Below are 22,045 nucleotides of genomic sequence, written 5' to 3' on the forward strand. Positions count from 1 at the left end.
AAATGTTTCAAAATGAAATTGTGTAATATGGCAGAGGATTGAAAAAAGATGTTAACCTATTAGGTAATAAATAGCTTTTTGATAAAATATTCTAGTAAAATACTAAGTTTAGCATTATTTAATCCTAAAATATAGTCTGTACAATATATTGCTTTATATTCATTACAAAATGTATCCATAAAGTAGACTTTTATTCTCGATCTTGGTTCTTCCAGCTTTGATTTTTAAGTAATTTCAAAGAATGCAAGAAATCTGGTATATTTTGCCAGGGAACTTTCAATTGGAGGTCAAATATTGGTCAAACATGTAACTTAGAGCCAAGGCATATTCATCGATTTTCAACAACTTTTCTAAAAAAAAATCTAGAATAGGTTGTGCTAGACCCCCGACGCAATATGTCGATTCACCCCACAAAATGTTGAGAAAGAGCCTTTCTTTCATGGTGCAAAATAAGTTTATATACTTAATGTCTCCCCATGATACGGTTTCCCTGAACTAGGACAATCAAGCCGGCTACGCGTTGCGGTGGCAAGTGCCTGCCAACAAAGCAGCTAGCTCAGAGCCCTGGCAAAATTGTCTTCTGATGAAGAATGCGAATTTCATGAATACCCGTACGGTCACGTGCGCCCGGACTTTATGGGATAGTACCTCTACATTTCGCTCGGCTATCCTCCCCCACCCACCGTGTCGTGGCCCCTGGATGGCAGCAGACTGGCAGTCTCCGGATTGGCGAAGGTGGCCAAGATTATGGGTACTTCACAAACCGGGCAGAGCCGAACCGAACGCCAAAACCCGTCCGTGCATGCCAGCAACTTTCACAGAAAAAAAAAGAAGTGAAAAAAAAATCTTCACGCGCAATGAATTTATGCTTTATTTTGTGTGTACTCTGTGTGTAGTTTGGGGGTACTTGGTCTCTGGTGGTGTGTAGCTGACGCAGCATGGTCTGGTCTTGTGCTGCATGCCATGCTTTATGTTTGTGAGTATACTAAAGCAGTAGTACCAGCATATCGCGATTATCTGGTCGCTTTGTTGCGGAGAGGACAGATATTTGTACATAAAACCGGACCAGGTGACCATCTCCAATACAATATACCGTGTCGGAGTCGATGGATGGAATATTATGCGCAAGTGATGTTTTCGATTAACTTCATTAGCGTAGTTTATGGTTTAATTTTTGAGATGTTGATTACAACATATGTCCAGCGGTGAGGGTTGATCTTTTCAAATAACCTGGTGGTGAAACGTTGACAAACAATTTGTTTGAAGATCAAAGAGTACCTAGAGACCTTTTATCTTATTAGCAAAGTTTTTGTTGTGAGCAATATGGAATCAGTGGGAAATTTTTGAGTCACATGGAATTACATGTTTTTATATATGCGACACTGATTACGTTTTGGTTGAATGTTAAGACAAGAAACAACAATATTTTTTAAATCTTTGATTCAGTTTTATTTCAAAAATAAAATTTCTATGAATTGATCGATCTTATGGTTTATTTCAATTTGGCTGTAACTTCGTGGAGGGGTTGTCCATGACTACAAGAAGGCATCATTAAACAAGTCTTTGGATTTCGGCAGCAGTCATTACAACAACGATATTTTTTGGTTGATGATTAATAATTCCCATTGATTTTTGAACGTTTTGGATGATGCCGTTGCAAGATAGGCCGTTGGTATTCCTTTCAGAGTTTGAATAAACTCCACTTCCTTTGAGTCAGGTTCTTAGCACGTTTAAAGTTTAGTGACTAGTATTTTTAGAGTGATTTTTAATGACTTGTGGTCATAGTGCCCTTTTTCAAAAAAGATTAATTTGTCTTTAATTATTGTAATAAAATCACAAACCGTATCAAACATTGCCCAAATACAACGGACGATTCATGGATCATGGTTTTACTTAATTTTAGTACTGACATCATCTTACTCTTTTGTTTTGAAAGAAACACGTTGTTGACTTTGAAGTGTGTAGACCCGACATTAGCATAAATATTTGGATCTGCTAATTGTTCGTTTCTTGAAGAGACTCGAATAAATTAAAATGTACAAAGTCCGAGGCACATTGTTTAACGTTACATTTTAATACAGCCGACTTTCTGGCTGTCGATCTTCTCGATGTCATTACTGCTCCACCTGTCAATACATTTTTCCGTATTTTCAAAATCATGCGCTCTCGACGGTCCCTTCAATATCGACAGAGGGAGAGTCCACTGTAACAAATTGCAGTAATATTTCGGAATTTATTATAGATAATGAAAACAAGCTATGATCATGAAGGACATCGATTAGAACAAATGGACTCTCTTTCAATTCTGCACTCCATGCATCGACACTGCAACTTTTCGAAAGTTCATTGTACATTATTTACCAACGGCGGCTGCACCAACTCTCCAATGGCGGAAGAGTTTTGCATGTGCGAGCAAATCGTGGTCACGGTCATGGCCTCGAAGCATTAATTAATTAAAGGCCAAGCGGTACGGCCCGGCCAGCTTGGGTATAGGCCCGGCCCCAGCACAGTGGTTTGCATTTTACGGTCCAACGCCAACGACTTTGATGTGGTGCATAAATTAATCGACAAGCTGTGACAAAAACTGCACTCTCCAAATAGCTTTGCCACCGAAGAGTTCATCGAACTGTGACTACACGTGGCAAATAATTACAGTTTTCGCTGGGACCGGTGACACATATTGCTCAGCTGAAATTAAATTAAAAATGCATCGAAATAATCATCATTTTTATTTGCTTTCTTTGCAGGTCATTCCGCATGTTCCCGTTGAGATCAGCTGTCGGAGGGAACAATGTGTAACGAGCTGCTTCCGGGGATAACTTTAGCGAGCTGAGCTAGGGGACCATCCACAAACCACGTGGACACTTTTTTTGGTAATCTCAACCCCCCCCCCCCCCCCTTGTGGACGATTGTCCATACAAAAAAATCTTTTTTGTATGGAGCGTGGACAATCGCCATACCCCCCCCCCCCCCCCTAAAGTGTCCACGTGGTTTATGGATGGTCCCTAGTCTTTCTGTCTACCTATTTCAACTTTAGAGCCTCCTAGTTGATCACTTCTACCTAGATGCGTCTGTAAATAGCTTAACAAAGCAATCTTAGCCAATCCATAGTGTGCCAAAATGTCAACCCTATCACATCCCTACAAAGACTGTCCGGAACCGAAGGAAGTTCCCACCGAGTACCGGAAGGACGTGGACGCGCTGTTTGAGTGGTACGTACAGTTAGTTTTTTTTTTCGAAATATTACCAAAAATACAATAATTAAAAAAAAATCAAAAATACTGAAATACTAAAACACTAAAATACTAAAAAAAAAAAATACTAAAATACTAAAATACTAAAATACTAAAATACTAAAATACTAAAATACTAAAATACTAAAATAATAAAATACTAAATACTAAAATACTAAAATACTAAAATACTAAAATACTAAAATACTAAAATACTAAAATACTAAAATACTAAAATACTAAAATACTAAAATACTAAAATACTAAAATACTAAAATACTAAAATACTAAAATACTAAAATACTAAAATACTAAAAATACTAAAATACTAAAATACTAAAATACTAAAATACTAAAATACTAAAATACTAAAATACTAAAATACTAAAATACTAAAATACTAAAATACTAAAATACTAAAATACTAAAATACTAAAATACTAAAATACTAAAATACTAAAATACTAAAATACTAAAATACTAAAATACTAAAATACTAAAATACTAAAATACTAAAATACTAAAATACTAAAATACTAAAATACTAAAATACTAAAATACTAAAATACTAAAATACTAAAATACTAAAATACTAAAATACTAAAATACTAAAATACTAAAATACTAAAATACTAAAATACTAAAATACTAAAATACTAAAATACTAAAATACTAAAATACTAAAATACTAAAAAACTAAAATACTAAAATACTAAAATACTAAAATACTAAAATACTAAAATACTAAAATACTAAAATACTAAAATACTAAAATACTAAAATACTAAAATACTAAAATACTAAAATACTAAAATACTAAAATACTAAAATACTAAAATACTAAAATACTTAAATACTAAAATACTAAAATATAAAAGTTGGAGTGTCTGATATTTCAATATAAAAATATTCGTTCAGGAAATTTCACAAAGGTTGAGAATATTTCTGTGTACAATCGATGTCAATAATCGATTCCTCTGTAGACCATCATGAATCGATAGATTTAGTCCCTTCTTAGGCGTCATCCATAAAGTATGTCACGTAAAAATCGGCAAAAATTAACCCCCCCTCCCCCCTATGTCACACTTTGTCACGCAAGGTTGAACCCCCCCCCTCAAAAAGTACGTCACATTTTGCCAGACCCCCTTCCCCCTTGTTTTCGATGGGATTTTTTTTCTAGTGTTTATTTCTTTAAACTCTCATAATTTTAGTATTTTTTTCAATTTTAATATGAAGAAAAATAATAAAATGTCTAATTCTTATTTTTTTTGGAATTAACATTGCGATATAAAAAAACTATTTTGTATCTTTTAAAAATTAGAAGACCTGGTATTACATTCAAGTATTCAAAAATCTTGAAAACTATTTTTCACAGCTAATAAGTTCAAACCGTTTATAGCAGTTTTCTTATGAACGCCCTGCTTTCAAAGAATTCATCGAGCATAAATTTGCAAAATATTGAATTTCCAGCTGAATAAAAAAAATGTGTCTATAAAACAGAGACGCATCGAGCTCTACAGGCTCAATAAAAACTCCTTACCTGCTCTGTATGGTAGAACAGAGCTAAGCTCTGTATGCAGCGAACAGAGCCAGCTCTGTATGGGGAAAAATAATATTGAATTGCATATATCTCAAAAACGATAAGTTTTAGAAAGTTGACATGTTCTAGAAAGTTGCTGGTACCAAAAGGTTCTATATTATTGTCTCAGACGTCATTACAATTTGATAGATTTTAGTTGTGCAAAACAAGAAAAAACTATTTATTTTCTAAGATACAAGGTACAGAATATTTTTGTTTTCGACAAAGTTGCTCAACTACCAAAAATGAACAACTCTCTCGAAGAAACCAAAGCTCTATCTTCAATAGATACCGAAATAAAAAATAAAAACTATTTTTATAATAAATACTGCTTGCGACAAACACAAAGCGACCGCGTCGTAGGCACAGGTAATATGAGGCATGTTTGGTAGAGATCGTCTGAAGTGAAAACTAGTATAGCAGAGTGTTCATAGAGAGTTTTTATGTTAAATGCTCTCGCATGGATGGTTGAAAGAAATTTAAGATAAAATTATACAAATTTATAAAATTATAATCTTTTTATTGTACTGGTAAGTAATTAAGATTAGAAACAATAAAATTATTTTACTGCTATTTTTATATTTGTCTTGACAAAACAAATGTTAAATCTTCTAACAATTATTTTAATTTGAAAAAAAAAATCAGTGAACATATGTTTAACCTTATAAAGATTTCAGGAAACTTTGCTATTTTATTTAATTCAACAGAAAAAAAAAACTATATTTTCCTTATTTTTCAAGCAAGATAACCATTAGAAAGTTTCAAGCTCTAACTAATCTCTATGATATTTTTTTACATTTTGTCACCTTTTTTAAATAAAATAAGAAATTGAAATCAAATAGCAAAAACCATTTTTTCTTTATTTCTCAAGCAAGGAAATCAGTGAAGAGTTTTTAGCTCTAAATGCTCTCTATGGAAATTTGCCATTTTATTACCTGTATTCTAAATATTTTTTTTTTATTTTTCAAACATAGGAAAGCAGTGAAGAGTTTGAAGCTCTAAATGCTCTCTATGGAAATTTGCCATTTTATTACCTGTATTCTAAATATTTTTTTATTTTTCAAGCCTAGGAAAGCAGTGAAGAGTTTGAAGCTCTAAATGCTCTCTATGGAAATTTGCCATTTTATTACCTGTATTCTAAATATTTTTTTATTTTTCAAACATAGAAAAGCAGTGAAGAGTTTTTAGCTCTAAATGCTCTCTATGGAAATTTCGCTTTTTTTATTACCTGATTTTAAAAAAATAAAATTAGCCATTAAAATAAAATTAGAAAAATCCAAGGAAATCAGTGAATAGTTAAAGCTCTAAATGCTCTTTTTGGATTTTTTTCAATTTTATTGCCTGATTTTTAAAATAAATTTAGCCATTGAAATAAAATAGAAAAAAAAACTATTTTTCTTTACTTCTCATGCAAGGAAATCAGTGAAGAGTTTTAAAATGCTCTGCTAAATGCTCTCTATGGAAATTTGCCATTTTATTACCAGTATTCTAAATATTTTTTTATTTTTCAAGCAAGAAAATCAGTGAAATATTTATGTTCTGCATGCTCTCAATGGAATTTTGCCATTTTATTGCGCGTTTTTTATTTCCTTGCTTGAAAATAATTGAAAAGAATTGTTTTTTTTTTTAATTAAATTTCGAATGCTTTTTTTTTTAAAAAAAGGTAATAAAGAGCTTAAACGTTTCACTGATTTCCTTGCTTTAAAAATAAAAAAAAATATTTAGAATACAGGTAATAAAATGGTAAATTTCCATAGAGAGCATTTAGAGCTTCAAACTCTTCACTGCTTTTCTATGTTTGAAAAATAAAAAAATATTTAGAATACAGGTAATAAAATGGCAAATTTCCATAAAGAGCATTTAGAGCTTCAAACTCTTCACTGATTTCCTTTGTAAGAAAAATAAAAAATATTTAGAATACAGGTAATAAAATGGCAAATTTCCATAGAGAGCATTTAGAGCTTAAACGTTTCACTGATTTCCTTGCATTAAAAATAAAAAAAAATATTCAGAATTCAGGTAACAAAATGGCAATTTTCCATAGAGAGCATTAAGAGCTAAAAACTCTTCACTGATTTCCTCTTGAGAAATAAAGAAAAAATGTTTTTTGCTATTTGATTTCAATTTCTTATTTTATTTAAAAAAGGTGACAAAATGTAAAAAAATATCATAGAGATTAGTTAGAGCTTGAAACTTTCTAATGGTTATTTTGCTTGAAAAATAAGGAAAATATAGTTTTTTTTCTGTTGAATTAAATAAAATGGCAAAGTTTCCTGAAATCTTTATAAGGTTAAACATATGTTAACTGATTTTTTTTAAATTAAAATAATTGTTAGAAGATTTAGTTTTTTATTTTTTTAATTTGCGTATTTGAAATTGTTTTTATCATAATTTGTTGTACGAAACTTGTAATTTTGTTAAACATTTGTTTTGTCAAGACAAATATAAAAATAGCAGTAAAATAATTTTATTGTTTCTAATCTTAATTACTTACCAGTACAATAAAAAGTTTATGATTTTATAAATTTTATAATTTTATCTTAAATTTCTTTCAACCATCCAGGCGAGTGCATTTAACATAAAAACTCTCTATGAACACTCTGCTATACTAGTTTTCACTTCAGACGATCTCTACCAAACATGCCTCATATTACCTGTGCCTACGACGCGGTCGCTTTGTGTTTGTCGCAAGCAGTATTTATTATAAAAATAGTTTTTTATTTTTTATTTCGGTATCTATTGAAGATAGCGCTTTGGTTTCTTCGAGAGAGTTGTTCATTTTTGGTAGTTGAGCAACTTTGTCGAAAACAAAAATATTATATACCTTGAATCTTAGAAAATAAATAGTTTTTTCTTGTTTTGCACAACTAAAATCTATCAAATTGTAATGACGTCTGAGACAATAATATAGAACCTTTTGGTACCAGCAACTTTCTAGAACATGTCAACTTTCTAAAACTTATCGTTTTTGAGATATATGCAATTCAATATTATTTTTCCCCTTACAGAGCTGGCTCTGTTCGCTGCATACAGAGCTTAGCTCTGTTCTACCATACAGAGCAGGTAAGGAGTTTTTATTGAGCCTGTAGAGCTCGATGCGTCTCTGCTATAAAATCAATTATAATGCGATAATTCATAATAAATGTGCGCAAACAATTTTAGAAAAGAGGATTTAATTTAATTGAGTTCATTTAGAATTAATATTATGCAATCATAAAAAAAAACCAAGCGTGACGTAACAACGTGTCACATCCCCCCCCCCCCCCCTCAAAGCGTACGTACTTTATGGATGACGCCTTATAGCATGCTTTGATTTTTTGTTTTATAATTTGATACCTCTTACTCTTGACGGTCCATTAAAAATCGACACAGAGAGAATCCACTGTATTGTGATTCATTGCACAAAATACAGTCGACTCTCTGGCTGTCGATCTTGTCGATATCAATATTGGCCCTGCTGTCAATAAATTTTTCAGTCCCTTCAAGAAGCATGCTTTGATTTTTTGTTCTATAATTTGATTACTCCCGCTCTCGACGGTCCCTTCAATATCGACAACGAGAGAGTCCACTGTAGTTGAAAATCTTTTTTTGTATTTCTGGTGAATCTAGGTGAAAAATTACACTTTTTTTCTCTGAATATCTTCATAAGTTAAAAAAAAGTTGTAAGCAGCTTTCTAAAATTTTTAAATAAATTAAATAAATTCCTCTGAATCTGAATAAAAGGGCTGTTTCCGAAAAAATCCTCCACAAAGATGGCATCGAATCATGATTAAAGTCCTATTTTTTTGCTTTTTGTATTCCCTTCCCACAGGATCAAGCAGCAGCCCCGGTTCCCGGCGTTCACCCTCAACCATGCCCATCTGTTCCTGCACGCGTGCCATTGGGTCATCGAGGACGCCAAGAAGGCCCTGCAGAAGTACGCACACATCCACGCCACGGCGCCGGACATTTTCGACAATCGGGACATCCTCTCGTCCGGGGTGCAGCTTGTGCTGAACATGACGTAATTTTCCCCTTTCTCGTGCCAACCCCTTTCCTCGGGCAATTCAAACGAAACCCCAAAACTACCAACTACTATTGATACTGTTTGTTTTGTTTTTCTCTCTCGTTTTACGCCACCCTCCTCGTTATGTCTGGAATTCTTTGTGTAGCCACATGGTTTCGCTGCCGAAATTAACACCGGAAGGATATCGATTATTGTGTTACCGCCTGTCCGAAACCGATCCGTCCCGGATGAACTTTGCCGAGGCGGTCAAGACGTTCTGCATGTTCAACGACGTCCAGATCAGCAAGGACGGTCCGATTGAGGGCTACATCGTGGTGTTCGACATGAAGGGAGTCCGGTTGGGTCATCTGGCCCGGGTGCAGTTTGGCCCGCTGCGGACCTTCATGAGCTACATCCAGGACGCGCATCCGGTGCGGCTGCGGAAGATCTACATCGTGCACACGGCCTCCTTCATCAACCAGGTGATGGCGCTGATTAAGCCGCTGATCCGGTCCGAACTGCTGGGGCTGCTGCAGTTTTGCTCGTCCGGACCGATTGATATCCTGCCGGCGGAGCTGCTGCCCAAGGTTGGTGTCTGGTACTTTATATTTTCGAAAGATTTTTTATTCTAAATTTGGCTGATTTTATTGTCATAGCTTAAACCTTCCTTCACCCCTAAAGTTATTCTTTCAACAAATGAAATTGCATTACCAGGTTTTGTACAAAAATGCACAACATAGTTTTTTTTTAAATCAACTCAAATCCCCTCGCGATGTTGCCACCATGATGCCGCTATTCTTCCATCAGCCAGTCAGTCACTCGGTGTGCTGTTGATAGTTTGAAAAGTTGTTTTTGCCCGTCAATTGAATTTTTCATTATTAATTTGTTTGCCCTCTGCCGCTTCACCAACGTTGACCGGATCGGAGATAAACTGTGTGGAATGGTACAGAATATGGAATGAGTAAAGGTATTATTTTTTCAAGCTCGTGTACACTGTTTTAACCTTTCCGGTGAAATGGATACAAAGTTGTGGGAACTTCCGGGTTGTGGTTTCATTCGGGTGGGTCCATCAAAATATAGATGAATGTCCAAGCTTTGGGTGGCAAATTATTTTGGGGTGAACTTGACCTTCCCTGGTTTTGTTTTGAGTATAAAAAATAATTTTCATCATTGACCGAGCCACGTAGCCTGGTGGTAACGCTCCCGCCTAGTAAGCGGCAGATCGGGGTTCAAATCCCGGCTCGGACCAACACAACTGGTGATCTTTTCCCTTCTGGAATCGATTGCTTAGTAAAGGGAAGGTAGTGTATCGTCACAAACTGTACCTTATCACGACACCTTAGGGAGGCGACCTATGGAATGTTAACATTAACCTTAACATGTTAACATTAAGTTGAGAATGAAATTGCCACTGAATCCGCTTTGTAAATGCCGGCCCCGATACTCTTCAAGGGTGTTCCCCTCAGGAACTGGGAAAGATTTACTTTACTTTACCAGCAAAAAAATTACGATTTAGAAACAAATGCTTTCTAGTTCGTACGAAATGTTCAGGGCTGATTTTTTAACCATTAAAAAACAATTTTTCTGCAAATAATAAATGCTTTCTTTGGAATGTTGAACCAGAGTCTTATTTTTTAAATTTTTGAAGCATAACTCTGCAGTTCATCACTTTTAAATTTGAATTTCTGTATAAATTTATTAAAAATCGAATCATAGCAGATAGAGTTGGATTTAAGGTATTTGTTGCGTTTGTTTGACCTTAAATATACAAAATTAGAGCACGCAATCAAAACAATAACAGAAACTTATGGTTAAATTTGATGGCTGAGGTCCAAAGTTATAACAAAAACGTTACTTAAGCCACCCTAAGGTGGTTAGTGCCTTCCTCACATTAAGAGGGTAATGCTATCCAAAACAAAACAAAGGTGCTCTGTCAATGTTCTATCAACCAACAGATTGGAGAGTCAGATCTTCATAATTTAGGGCACTTATGTGCTTACAACTTATGATAGGGTAGTCAGATCTCCAATCCAATTCGTGCACGTTGAAAAGGTCTTTTAATTACCTATCCAAAGGTAGGTCGCATCATAGATCCGGACAACGTTTCCTTCAAAATATCTGAGATCCGGCCTTCATAAATAACACTTAAGTACTTATAACTTTAAATAGGGTTGTCAGATCTTCAATGTTTTGGACGCATTGAAAAGGTCTTTTGATTACCTATCTAACGATAGGTTTCATCAAAATATCTAAGACTGCTAAATTCTAATAAAAACACAAATTGGATTGAATTGAAAATAACACTTGAGTGCTTATAACTTTTGATAGGGTTGTCAGATCTTCAATATTTGGAAAGGTCTTTTGAATAACTAAAGATGTATAACAATGTGGGGTTTCTTTTAAAAACTACCCTTTTCAAAATCTTCCGGACTTTTGGTAAAATCGTTTTTTTTGACTTTTGAAGTACTTAACTAAACTTTATAATTTTCAATAGCGGCTTATGGGACCATAAGACGGATCGAAAGAGACCAAAACAGACAAAATCGGTTGAGCCCGTGCCGAGATAATCCAGTGCAAAATTTTTTGATCAGTGTGTGGTGGGCACACATACACTTGCTCAGAATTTGATTCTGAGTCGAATATCATTTTTCGAGTGATTTTTTTTTTGCCTATTTTCAGTAAGGTGAGGAAGGAAAAAATGCAACAAGTTGACGTTAATATAAAAGGGACAAAAGTCCCTTTATGCAATTCTTTATGAAATAGGCTTGTTTTAAATTAAATTTTTGTTTTTTTTTTTAAATCTGGCTGAAACTTTTTAAGTGCCTTCCGTATGTACTAAGAAGCTATTTTGAATCACCAGTTTGTTCATAATAATTCCATACAAATGTAATAGCAGTCTATTAAAAAAAGTATGTGAAAATTAAAAAATCTGTATCTTTTGAAGGAATTTTAGGATCGATTTGGTGTCTTCGGCAAAGGATAGATGAGGACTACACGGCAGTCTGCCGTTCTACGCATAATTGTCCCATGTAATTTTTGGACGATTCTGACTTTTTATCATTTTTAAGTTTAGTTTGACGTATGTTGTTGTTGTTGTTAATTCATTTATTTCTGGCAGCTTTAACCTTCTTGGTCATTCGCTGCCCTAGTTTGCGTATACTTTTCAAAAAACTCATGAAAACTTTTTTTTTCGAAAAAACTTTAACGGCCTTACAATATTGAAAATATTTTTTTGCGACTGCGACTTTATGCCCAAAAATTTGCTTATACGGTCTACTGTTTCTGTTTGCATGAATAAATGGGTTATTGATGCAGTTTGGTTCGAAATCTTGGGCTCTTTCAGAAAAACCAAAAATATCCAACATTCCAATATTGCTTAAACCAGGGTGACATTGACAGGATTTCGATTTATTTTTGAAATGTTATTAAAAAAGTAAGACTTGTCTCAAGATTTATATTTTTAAAACATGTACTGGGCTGGGTTAGGCAACTCAATATCCATGTAGGTTTTTTTTCAATTGTGCTTTCTAAAATATTTTCGTTGAAAATTGGTATTTCAAAAACAAATTTTTGGCTAATAGTGCGCAAATTGAATTAATTCCGTCAAATTGATCACTAGTAAGGTTTCTTTTAATGCTTCATTTGAAAATAAAAACAATAAACTAAATTTGAGGATAGTTAAATACAAAGTTACAAGTTTGATCAAAATTGATTAAAAATTGAATTTTTGATTCAAATATTAATTTTTGTTGCAAACAACCCATTTTTGCAGGATGATTCATAATTTTGCTAATTTTACTTAGAAAATTGTTCCACTGGAAATGCTTATAAATCTGAAGATTTTTGATTTCTGTTTCTTTTGAAACTTAAAACTTGTGACCTAGAAACTTTTTCAGCTGTTCTTTGTGTAAAATTGTCTAAAGAATCCGGTAATCGGTCCGTTTTCCAATTCGAACAAATTGCCAATAAGAAAAGCATGACATTATGAAAGTATTTTAACAATCCCATTCATCAATGTATTCATAATTATAGTTAACTAACTTTTGACATTTTTCAAAACCTTTTTGTTGCCCTTGCTGGCAACAAGATCGAGGATTTTTCCGTATTTGTAACCACCGAAGAAATACGCTCAGTTTTTGCTTAACTAGGTTTGTATTTGGCGATTTGAGCTGGTTTTAAACGGCTAGTTACAAATTGCCTAAAAATACAGATTAAGATTAACTATTTATCGTTTTAGAAAAATCCAAACTAACGTTTAGTAACTCGATACAAAAAATGTTCTTTTTTTTCCAAAAAGACGATTTGGGAGCTGCATGAGCACATGCATGATGATGGCAAATCTAAATGATTCTAGGTTAGACTTGCATTGTAAGAAATGCTAAGGGAGGAGAAATTATCATGTTAAGAACTTCTAAATTAACTATTCTAGTGAAACTTACTACTGCTTCACGGGGTATCCAGATGGGACTTAAATTCAGTATTCACTAAAATTAATCGCGAAATATATTTGTTCGTGCACAAAGTGCACTTCTACTCGTGACTCTGGTTGATCACCGGCAAAGAGCCATCGCGAGATGACTTTCGATTAAATGTCAGTATCTTCTGACAACACGATTGCCAACGGGTATGCGCCGGTAAAGACGTGAGGTGCGTTTAGCGCTTTTCCACGCGTAACACTGTTGAATTTTTTTTCTTGAGGTACTTTGAATACTTCTCTACCAAGCTTAGTATTATTCCATATCATTCTGTTTGTATTTAATTGGTATTTATTATTTTGCCAAAAAAATCATCAGCCTATCATTGTCTTTCCGGCTATCAACTTTTAACGTTAATATTCAATGTCGCAAATTGTAAATTACAACGAGTTTTATCTCTTTACATACTCACACTTGGATTTGTTTAAAATTTATTCTGGCGTAAAATAATGTAGGGAACATCATGGCAGAGAATAAGGAAAAAAGTTAGAGAATTCGTAAAAATTAAAAAAATAGCGTTGTGTGGCATTTGAGCGAGGAAAATACATTTTTTGCAATTCCGTTGTGAAACTACTTACCTTTTCTGTCGTTCTCGAATGACAAAACGGCATATGGTACCAAAAATAATAAATCTGGAAAGTACTTTTCAGCATCCATTTGAGTGCTGAAAAGTCATCAACCAGAGCTTTTACACCAAGATTTTTGTTATAAATATTTTAGTAGTTCGAAACTACGGAAACTATCGATATATTTTTTTTATTCACCTCCTATAGTACTGTCTTCTAAGCGATTTACAACATAATTTGCCTATTTTTACAATCGGATTGTTACAGGATTGGGTCTGTAAGTTTGTCAATTTAGGAATAAGAAGACAAAAACTTCCTTGGTTGCTGTGCACCCTTAACGTAATACTTTTCGATATTGTTTTGGTTGGAATTTGATGTATTTATCCAACTCGGTAAATAGTTGTGGTCTCGACGGTCCCTTCAAAATTGATAACGAGAGAGTCCATTGTAATAAATTCATGGTAAAATTACATCTGCGAAGGGGTACATCTTTTATGCGAGAAAACTGTGTTATTTTACCTCTGAAAATGTGTAATTTTACCACTTTTCTGGTGTAATGTCACTTTTTTATTCTAATTTGAGATAAAATTACATCATAAAAGGGGTAATATTCAACCTTCCAATATTACACCATCCAAATTTACAAAAACTTACTGTGAAGTTGTAGTTATGGATAAGGAAATAAATACCCTGATAGGTGATCGACAATTTCATCATTTTTTTCCCTTTATCTGTTTTTTTCCAAGGACTACGGTGGCCCACTTACGGAGCTGGCCGCCATGCACGCGGAGCAGAAGAAGGAAATCGAAACCGACTATCGCGAGTGGCTGATTGACTCTGGCAGCCTGAAGGAAGCGCCCAAAAACAGCACAACGTCCTCCTCGGGCTCCAGCTCGATAAAACCACCGGTGAAGGGCTTCCGGGGGTTGGAGATCGATTGATTAGTAGTGGGGGTAATTTCGTACGAAAGGATAAGAAAATTTAAAAATACACATACATATCACCTACCTTTACTCTGGTGTCAAGACAGGAGAGGACATCGTTACGAGGAGCGCGTGATAGATTATGGATCATTTGGTTGAGGCATATTTTAGAAATTTTAGTCGTATAGCGTGTCAAATATTACAGAAAAAATCCACAAGTTTGTATGGAACTCTCCGTTGTTTATTACAGCTAGTAATTTATTTTGTGTATGGTTTATCTCATGTTCTGAAAGAAAGTCCTTACCGATCTTTTACTATGATACCGTTATAATAAGAAAAAGGTCCATCAGATTTGGTATGCAGATGAACCGGTCTGTTGCCAAAGTTTTTAGCCAGATTCTCTAACAAAAACGAAACGCAAAATCCATAACCCTACGAAATGGTTCACCTCACAAATAAAACAACCCAACAGGCGAGCAAGCTGGCAAACAAAAAAAAAATCACCTGCAAAATCGCGAACATTCAACAGGGGGCTTTATATGCAGTTTGCCAACCTCAGCTGGCATAAAACCGTGGCGAAAACCGCTACTAAAAAAATCCTTACAAACATTAGCTTTTACATCCCGGCCGACCTGTCCGCACCGCACCGCCACCAGGCCAGCAGCTGCTGCTGCTGAGGTGAGCTTCGCCGTGTGTCGGCTGTTGATTAAAAGTCTATTGGTGTTTTCGCCTCTGGCTTTGCGATAAGGGTTTTCCCCAGAGAAAGAGAGAAAGAGCGTACTCTGTTGATAAAAACGTGACTTTGTGTGGTCACCTAGTAGGGAGATTTGCATTATTACGAATCGGATGGGATTTATCCAAAGTTTGCATGAAGAATTACACAGTTAGTGAAATTTCACGATTTCGCGGGCAGCGTGAAATCCGCGAAATTAGGCTTTTTCCGCGAAATCCCGTGAAATTTTATGTTTGTGTGAAACTGTAACGATTTATCTCAAAATAATTTATCAAACTCAAATAGGAATAAAAATAATCTTATGAACTACTGTAGAATTAAGCGGTTGAATATCCTGGTTTAATTACTGATCTAGGGTTAGTGATTTTCGACGATTTCGTAGACGGCGTGAAATTCGTGAAATTTATCAATTTTCTCAAATATTTATTTTCAAATAGTAACATAATAAATATTACATCCATAAAGATTATTTAACTAAATTTTATTAGTTTTCAATTGAAAAGGTTGGTATGAACAATTTGAAGAATTGTTCAGATTTTTCAGTTTTCTTATAAACTAACTAAATTTAGTAATATTTTCATTCGCTGTAATAAACATTTTACTGCTTTTTTATTTGAAAGGTATAGTTTCAAAAGAAATTAAAATAATCAAGCTTGGTTTTATTCAAAATAATATGAAAAGTATTTTTAATTTTTTTTAAAAGGTCCAATAAGCTATTGTGTTTCATATGTTTATAGGGCCTTTTATAATAAAACTCTGGATTTTTTATCTTTGAAACCACATTTTAAAAACATTTCAGATTTTTTTTGAGTTTAATTTTAACGATATTTGATTATTTGGGTGGATGATTCCCGTGAAAGTTCAAAAATACTTTTTTGTTTTCTGTTCTCATTTTGAAAAAAATCGTTTCCGTTGCAAATTATATTATTTTTGATTATTGATTTTATTTTTTTTTAAGTGAGATGAAAACCTTAAAAATTATGTTTAATGGGCTAAACGTCGCAGAAAAATCAAATTATTTGGACATAGAGCTCATCCCTAAACTAGGTGGATGTTTTTTTTAGAAAATAAGGAGATTTTTTTTGTCACATTCAAATTTAGTGAAGATTTTTTTTAGTTTATTGAAGAATAATATATAATCAAGCAGAAAAAGTAGTTTCTGTGATTTAAACGTAAGATTTTGAGAGTTATTTTAATTTTTTTCAAGTTCCGCGAAATTTGCGTGAAATTTGGTGTTTAAAAATTGAGGTGAAAAATCACTAAGCCTAAACATCAGGGATACCAACTGACTCAATTCCTTAGGCAAACATAAGTAACTGTGCCAATTTTGAGTCAAGTCGGTTAAGGTTTAAGGGTCGCTATAGATTGTTAAAATGGTGAAAAAAAAAACTTTCAATACAAAAACGTCTTCTTTAAATCGGTAATTACTCGTCAGGGTTAACTCGGGTCGTTTTGCGGTCTTCGACAAAATGATTTGACACATTTAAGGCCACCTTTTGGTGGAATTTTGAAATTTTTGCTTTTACCTATACACAGTGAAAAATTGTGTAAAATTGGAAGGTTCAAAATTACCTCATTTATGATGTAATGTTATCTCAATTAAGACTGATAAAGTGGCATTACAGTAAAAAGCGGTATACTTACATATTGTTGAAGGAATTCCTAGATGTATATTACTAGGCTTAGTGATTTTTCACGCTCGAAAATTGCAAATTTCACGGGGACCTCAATTTTTAAACACCAAATTTCACGCAAATTTCGCGGAACGTGAAAAAAATTAAAATAACTCTCAAAATCTTACGTTTAAATCACAGAAACTACTTTTTCTGCTTGATTATATATTATTCTTCAATAAACTAAAAAAAAATCTTCACTAAATTTGAATGTGACAAAAAAAATCTCCTTATTTTCTAAAAAAAACATCCACCTAGTTTAGGGATAAGCTCTATGTCCAAATAATTTGATTTCTCTGCGACGTTTAGCCCATTAAACATAATTTTTAAAGTTTTTATCTCACTTTAAAAAAAATAAAATCAATGATCAAAAATAATATAATTTGCAACGGAAACGATTTTTTTCAAAATGAGAACAGAAAACAAAAAAGTATTTTTGAACTTTCACGGGAATCATCCATCCAAAAAATCAAATATCGTTAAAATTAAACTCAAAAAAAATCTGAAATGTTTTTAAAATGTGGTTTCAAAGATAAAAAATCCAGAGTTTTATTATAAAAGGCCCTATAAACATATGAAACACAATAGCTTATTGGACCTTTTAAAAAATTAAAAATACTTTTCATATTATTTTGAATAAAACCAAGCTTGATTATTTTAATTTCTTTTGAAACTATACCTTTCAAATAAAAAAGCAGTAAAATGTTTATTACAGCGAATGAAAATATTACTAATTTTAGTTAGTTTATAAGAAAACTGAAAAATCTAAACAATTCTTCAAATTGTTCATACCAACCTATTCAATTGAAAACTAATAAAATTTAGTTGAATAATCTTTATGGATGTAATATTTATTATGTTACTATTTGAAAATAAATATTTGAGAAAATTGACAAATTTCACGAATTTCACGCCGTCTACGAAATCGTCGAAAATCACTAACCCTAGATCAGTAATTCAACCAGGATATTCAACCGCTTAATTCTACAGTAGTTCATAAGATTATTTTTATTCCATACTCAAATGAGTTTGATAAATTATTTTGAGATAAATCGTTACAGTTTCACACAAACATAAAATTTCACGGGATTTCGCGGAAAAAGCCTAATTTCGCGGATTTCACGCTGTCCGCGAAATCGTGAAATTTCACTAACCCTATATATTACCATGATTTTTTACTGCGTACATTTTTTCTTGTCACCCTACTTAACAGTCAAAAATATTAAACATTCTCGTTTCTATCTCTACTTTTTTTTATTTTTCAGGAAAAAACGTTACTTAATCCACCCTAAGGTGGTTGGTACCTTCGTCACATTTAAAGGGTAATGCTATCCAACTGGGATGGGATAAACAAAGAGAAAAAAAACCTATTGTCAAACTAAACCACTTTCAACATGGCCGCTTCTGTCAACCTAAACCAGTCCTTTCTTATGAGGAGAAAATGAGAAGTATTGTAATTTGAGTTGAAAAAAAATAAAACAATTTTAAATCAATTTCACAAATAATTGTAAATTGCATTAATAGATTGATTAAAATATTTTCAATTGAAAGGCGTTTATTTCTATCGTTCACCGAATGTCATTCATCAATGTCAGCATTTTCATTTTAAAAAACGTTGTAATTTTTTTTGCGCGTTATTTAGAAATGTCATCTAGATTGAACAATATTAAACCTGTGCTTCCCGTGAAATTAAAATGTTGCGTGAAGAAACAACATCGTAGAACTGGTTTTGAAAAGCAAACAAAAATAATGGCCACAGTTTAGCCTATTTGATTTGTTCGCACTTTTTCATTTCAACACGTTGCCACAAATTGAAAAACAAACTTTTTTGCTCTTTGAAGTGAATGAATTGGTACAAATGTGAATTTTTGCCAGACATTTCGGGTAATCGAATCATTCTCTTTTTTTGTATTTTCTTATTTTATTACTTTTTGCATGAAATTCGAGTTTCGCAACCCCATTTTAGTCAAATTTGAATAGTTGATTGACTTTTGAATTACAAAATGCATTTTTCAGTGTTTCATCTTATTTAACTTTGAATGATTTCTATGGACCTGGAGGTTCGACTATGGGCAGGCTTATTAATTATGCGAAATCTCAGACCCTTAGTGTCGTGACGATTAAACAAGGGTGTTTGTGTGATGTGTCCCTACTCATATTACAAATTTCCGTTGTTTTGGACTCTACCTCCACCAATTTGGACCAAACTAAGAGGGGACGTTCAAAAAAAAAAAAAAAAAACTATGAATTTCCTATGCAAAAACGGTTGCGCCAAGTACCAGTGCATTGAATTACAAACCCCTGAAAGTATGCCTTGAGTGCAAGCATAGGCCTCGTGCATATTTTTGTATAGGAATTATTCAAAGGCTGTTTCTCGGCAATGCACAGTGGGATAAAATTCGGAAAAAGGCGATTACGACCACATTTCGGAGCGTGGCTGGCCCCCCATTATGTAAAAAATCTTGGGAATCGTTACATCGTTGCATTTCAAACGTCATGATTTCAACAGAGTAGCCTACTACTAGTGTCCAATTAGTATAACAATCAATTCTGACCTACTGCGACCGGTTCCAGGTGCTTTGGAGAAAGAATTGGCCACTTTGGTCAAGTTAAAAGGGCAAGATATGCATCTTGCCCTTTATGGAGCAGCCGTGGCTGACTGGTCACGGTTTTCGCTTTGCAAGCGAATGATCCTGGGTTCGATTCCCATCTGGTCCCAACGAGAAAATTAAGGAAATATGAACTTTTGAAACTCTAAACATGAACGAAAAATCAAAGTCGTTTGAACCGGGGTTCGATCCCCCGTCCTTTGGATTGGTAGAATTAGGAATACTATTACTACAAACTATATACACGCTGGGCCTTTGTCCATTTGACAAGGGCTCGGAAGTTCTAAATAACGTTTGAATCCGATTGATGCAAACGTTCTTTAGGGCGGGGCTTGTCGATTCAAGCTGAGGTACCTCGCGCATGGCTAGCCTGCGTAGAAATGGGTCACCGAAGCTCGGCAGAGCTAACACCGTCCAAATGCCTATGCGAGTTATTTGCATGTATCGAATACAAAATCTAAAATACATGGAAACAACTCAATTTGTAAGAGGCGACCGCGTGGTCCCGTTTGGTTGGTTGCACACACACACACACACACAAGATATGCATCTTGCCCTTTTAACTTGACCAAAGTGGCCAATTCTTTCTCCGGGGCACCTGGAACCGGTCGCAGTAGGTCAGAATTGATTGTTTTACTAATTGGACACTAATTGGATCGCCTCAATAGGGAGCTCTGATTTTCCCTGTACATTTTATTTGGACCATGCGAATTTCGGTGACGCCAGAATGAATTCGCCTCAAGGCATGACAAGAGGTCTCAGATCGTTTTGCACCCTTCAGAGGAATTGTTCCCCAATCCATACCCTTTGGACCCCATGGTATGTAAAACTCGCCAAATTGCTCAAGTCTTACGGGTTAATTCACATTTAAACTTGTTCCTGCTCAAGGCAAGCCAGTATTCAATCAAATGGGCTGAAATTTGGGCTAGAGGCCCCGTTTTCAATACTCTTTCGGCAATTTCATATAGGGGAAATATACCCATTTTAATCACTCTAAGCCGTTCGACCAATTCTCATCACTTTTGCAGTTTTCCGCTATTAAATCAACATTTTAGATACATCGACAATGGAGAGTTGCTTGCTCACTTTTATTTGAGCTATTTATTACTTTGGAACAGTCAAAAACACTTTATGAAAGCTGTGTGAATGGAAATAGGCTGAGAAAGGGTATATTTCCCTTTCCTTTTTGATTTGAGCTACTTTTTTTTTAACTCGGGCTAATGGGTATGATGTCAGGATTCACCATTATAGTTGATTTTTTTCAGTCAGCAGTTCGAAATTTTATGTGTTTCTATTTTCAATGCATCTTGTTTCTTATTGATTGAATTCTATTAGTTGCTCAGGCTATGTCAAATGCGACTAATGCAATCTTGGTTGTTCTTGAGTTAAACTTGCATTCCTCTAGTATTCTCGTCCGATACAGTTTATATCAGTCTATGCTCTACTAAAGCTAACAAGACTCATCGTTCTTGACGATACCATTGGAGTCGAACCCCGCCGAGAGCTCATCGATTTCAATCATTTCAGAGATCATTCTGTGCAGAACCTTCAATGCAAATATCATAGCTAGTCAGTTCTCGCAAATAAAAAAACATGGCTTCGCTTCCCATGGTTAGAAATCTCCAGGTATGGAAAAGAGATTTGAAACGCATTCTGATTACAACTCGTATCGCTTTCAATGATACAAACAGTAACTAAACTGCTCGATACCATGTGATAAAAAACTAGTCCAACGCACACCGAGAGAGAGAGGGAGCGTGCGCTCAGAAATTAAAACCAAGAGCACAAGGATAACGTAAAGAGAGTATGATAGCGAACCAAGCACGGGACTGTGTTCGTGCTCCTTGTTGGTGTCCATCTATTTTCAAACGCAAAATACACTGAATGACTTTTCGGTGCCATTTACCCTAATCCGCGTGACGACGACGACGTTGCAGGGTGACCACCACCCAGCACCCACCCCCCCCTTTCCACGCTCGTGTGTGAAAAACTCCACTCTTCACTTTGGCGCGCGCTCTCTCTCACTCTCTCCGCTCCCACAATCGCACCTTCCGCTTTGAGCCTGTTCTTCGTTGGTGACCGCGCGCGTGAGCCTGGCAGTGCGCCGACGCGGGAGCTTTCGGAGAAAGCTTTCGACCTTTTCCGAATTTGGCGTCCCGCTCGAACTTGGGGCAGCTCGTATGGGGTGGTCTCGTTCTGGCACGGCAGGTAGTTTGGCGCAGCCACGGTAGGTGTCGTCGTCGTCGTTGCCGTCCTCAATCGATGATGT

The 22,045-nt window shown here is 34.6% G+C and overlaps 1 protein-coding gene and 1 long non-coding RNA gene across 2 annotated transcripts in view; one reads left to right on the top strand and one right to left on the bottom strand.

The window, feature by feature from the left end:
* LOC120429665 (alpha-tocopherol transfer protein-like) overlaps positions 1 to 15,029 on the top strand; it is a 33,384-nt gene extending 18,355 nt beyond the window's left edge. Inside the window, exons 2-6 of the mRNA XM_052710373.1 lie at positions 2,748 to 2,834; positions 3,006 to 3,212; positions 8,624 to 8,815; positions 8,964 to 9,384; positions 14,585 to 15,029. Of these exons, the coding sequence (XP_052566333.1) occupies positions 3,121 to 3,212; positions 8,624 to 8,815; positions 8,964 to 9,384; positions 14,585 to 14,779 (900 nt within the window). The 5' untranslated portion in view covers positions 2,748 to 2,834; positions 3,006 to 3,120 and the 3' untranslated portion in view covers positions 14,780 to 15,029. The remainder of the gene's footprint in view (positions 1 to 2,747; positions 2,835 to 3,005; positions 3,213 to 8,623; positions 8,816 to 8,963; positions 9,385 to 14,584) is intronic.
* On the bottom strand, positions 11,226 to 14,557 carry LOC120429666 (uncharacterized). The gene is made up of 3 exons (XR_005607462.2): positions 13,237 to 14,557; positions 13,051 to 13,175; positions 11,226 to 12,995 (listed from the first exon to the last, which is right to left on the bottom strand). It is a non-coding gene; the product is annotated as an uncharacterized LOC120429666 (long non-coding RNA).
* Positions 15,030 to 22,045: the final 7,016 nt, after the last annotated feature.

This window comes from Culex pipiens, chromosome 3, assembly GCF_016801865.2.
Source record: "Culex pipiens pallens isolate TS chromosome 3, TS_CPP_V2, whole genome shotgun sequence".
Lineage (NCBI taxonomy): Eukaryota > Metazoa > Arthropoda > Insecta > Diptera > Culicidae > Culex > Culex pipiens.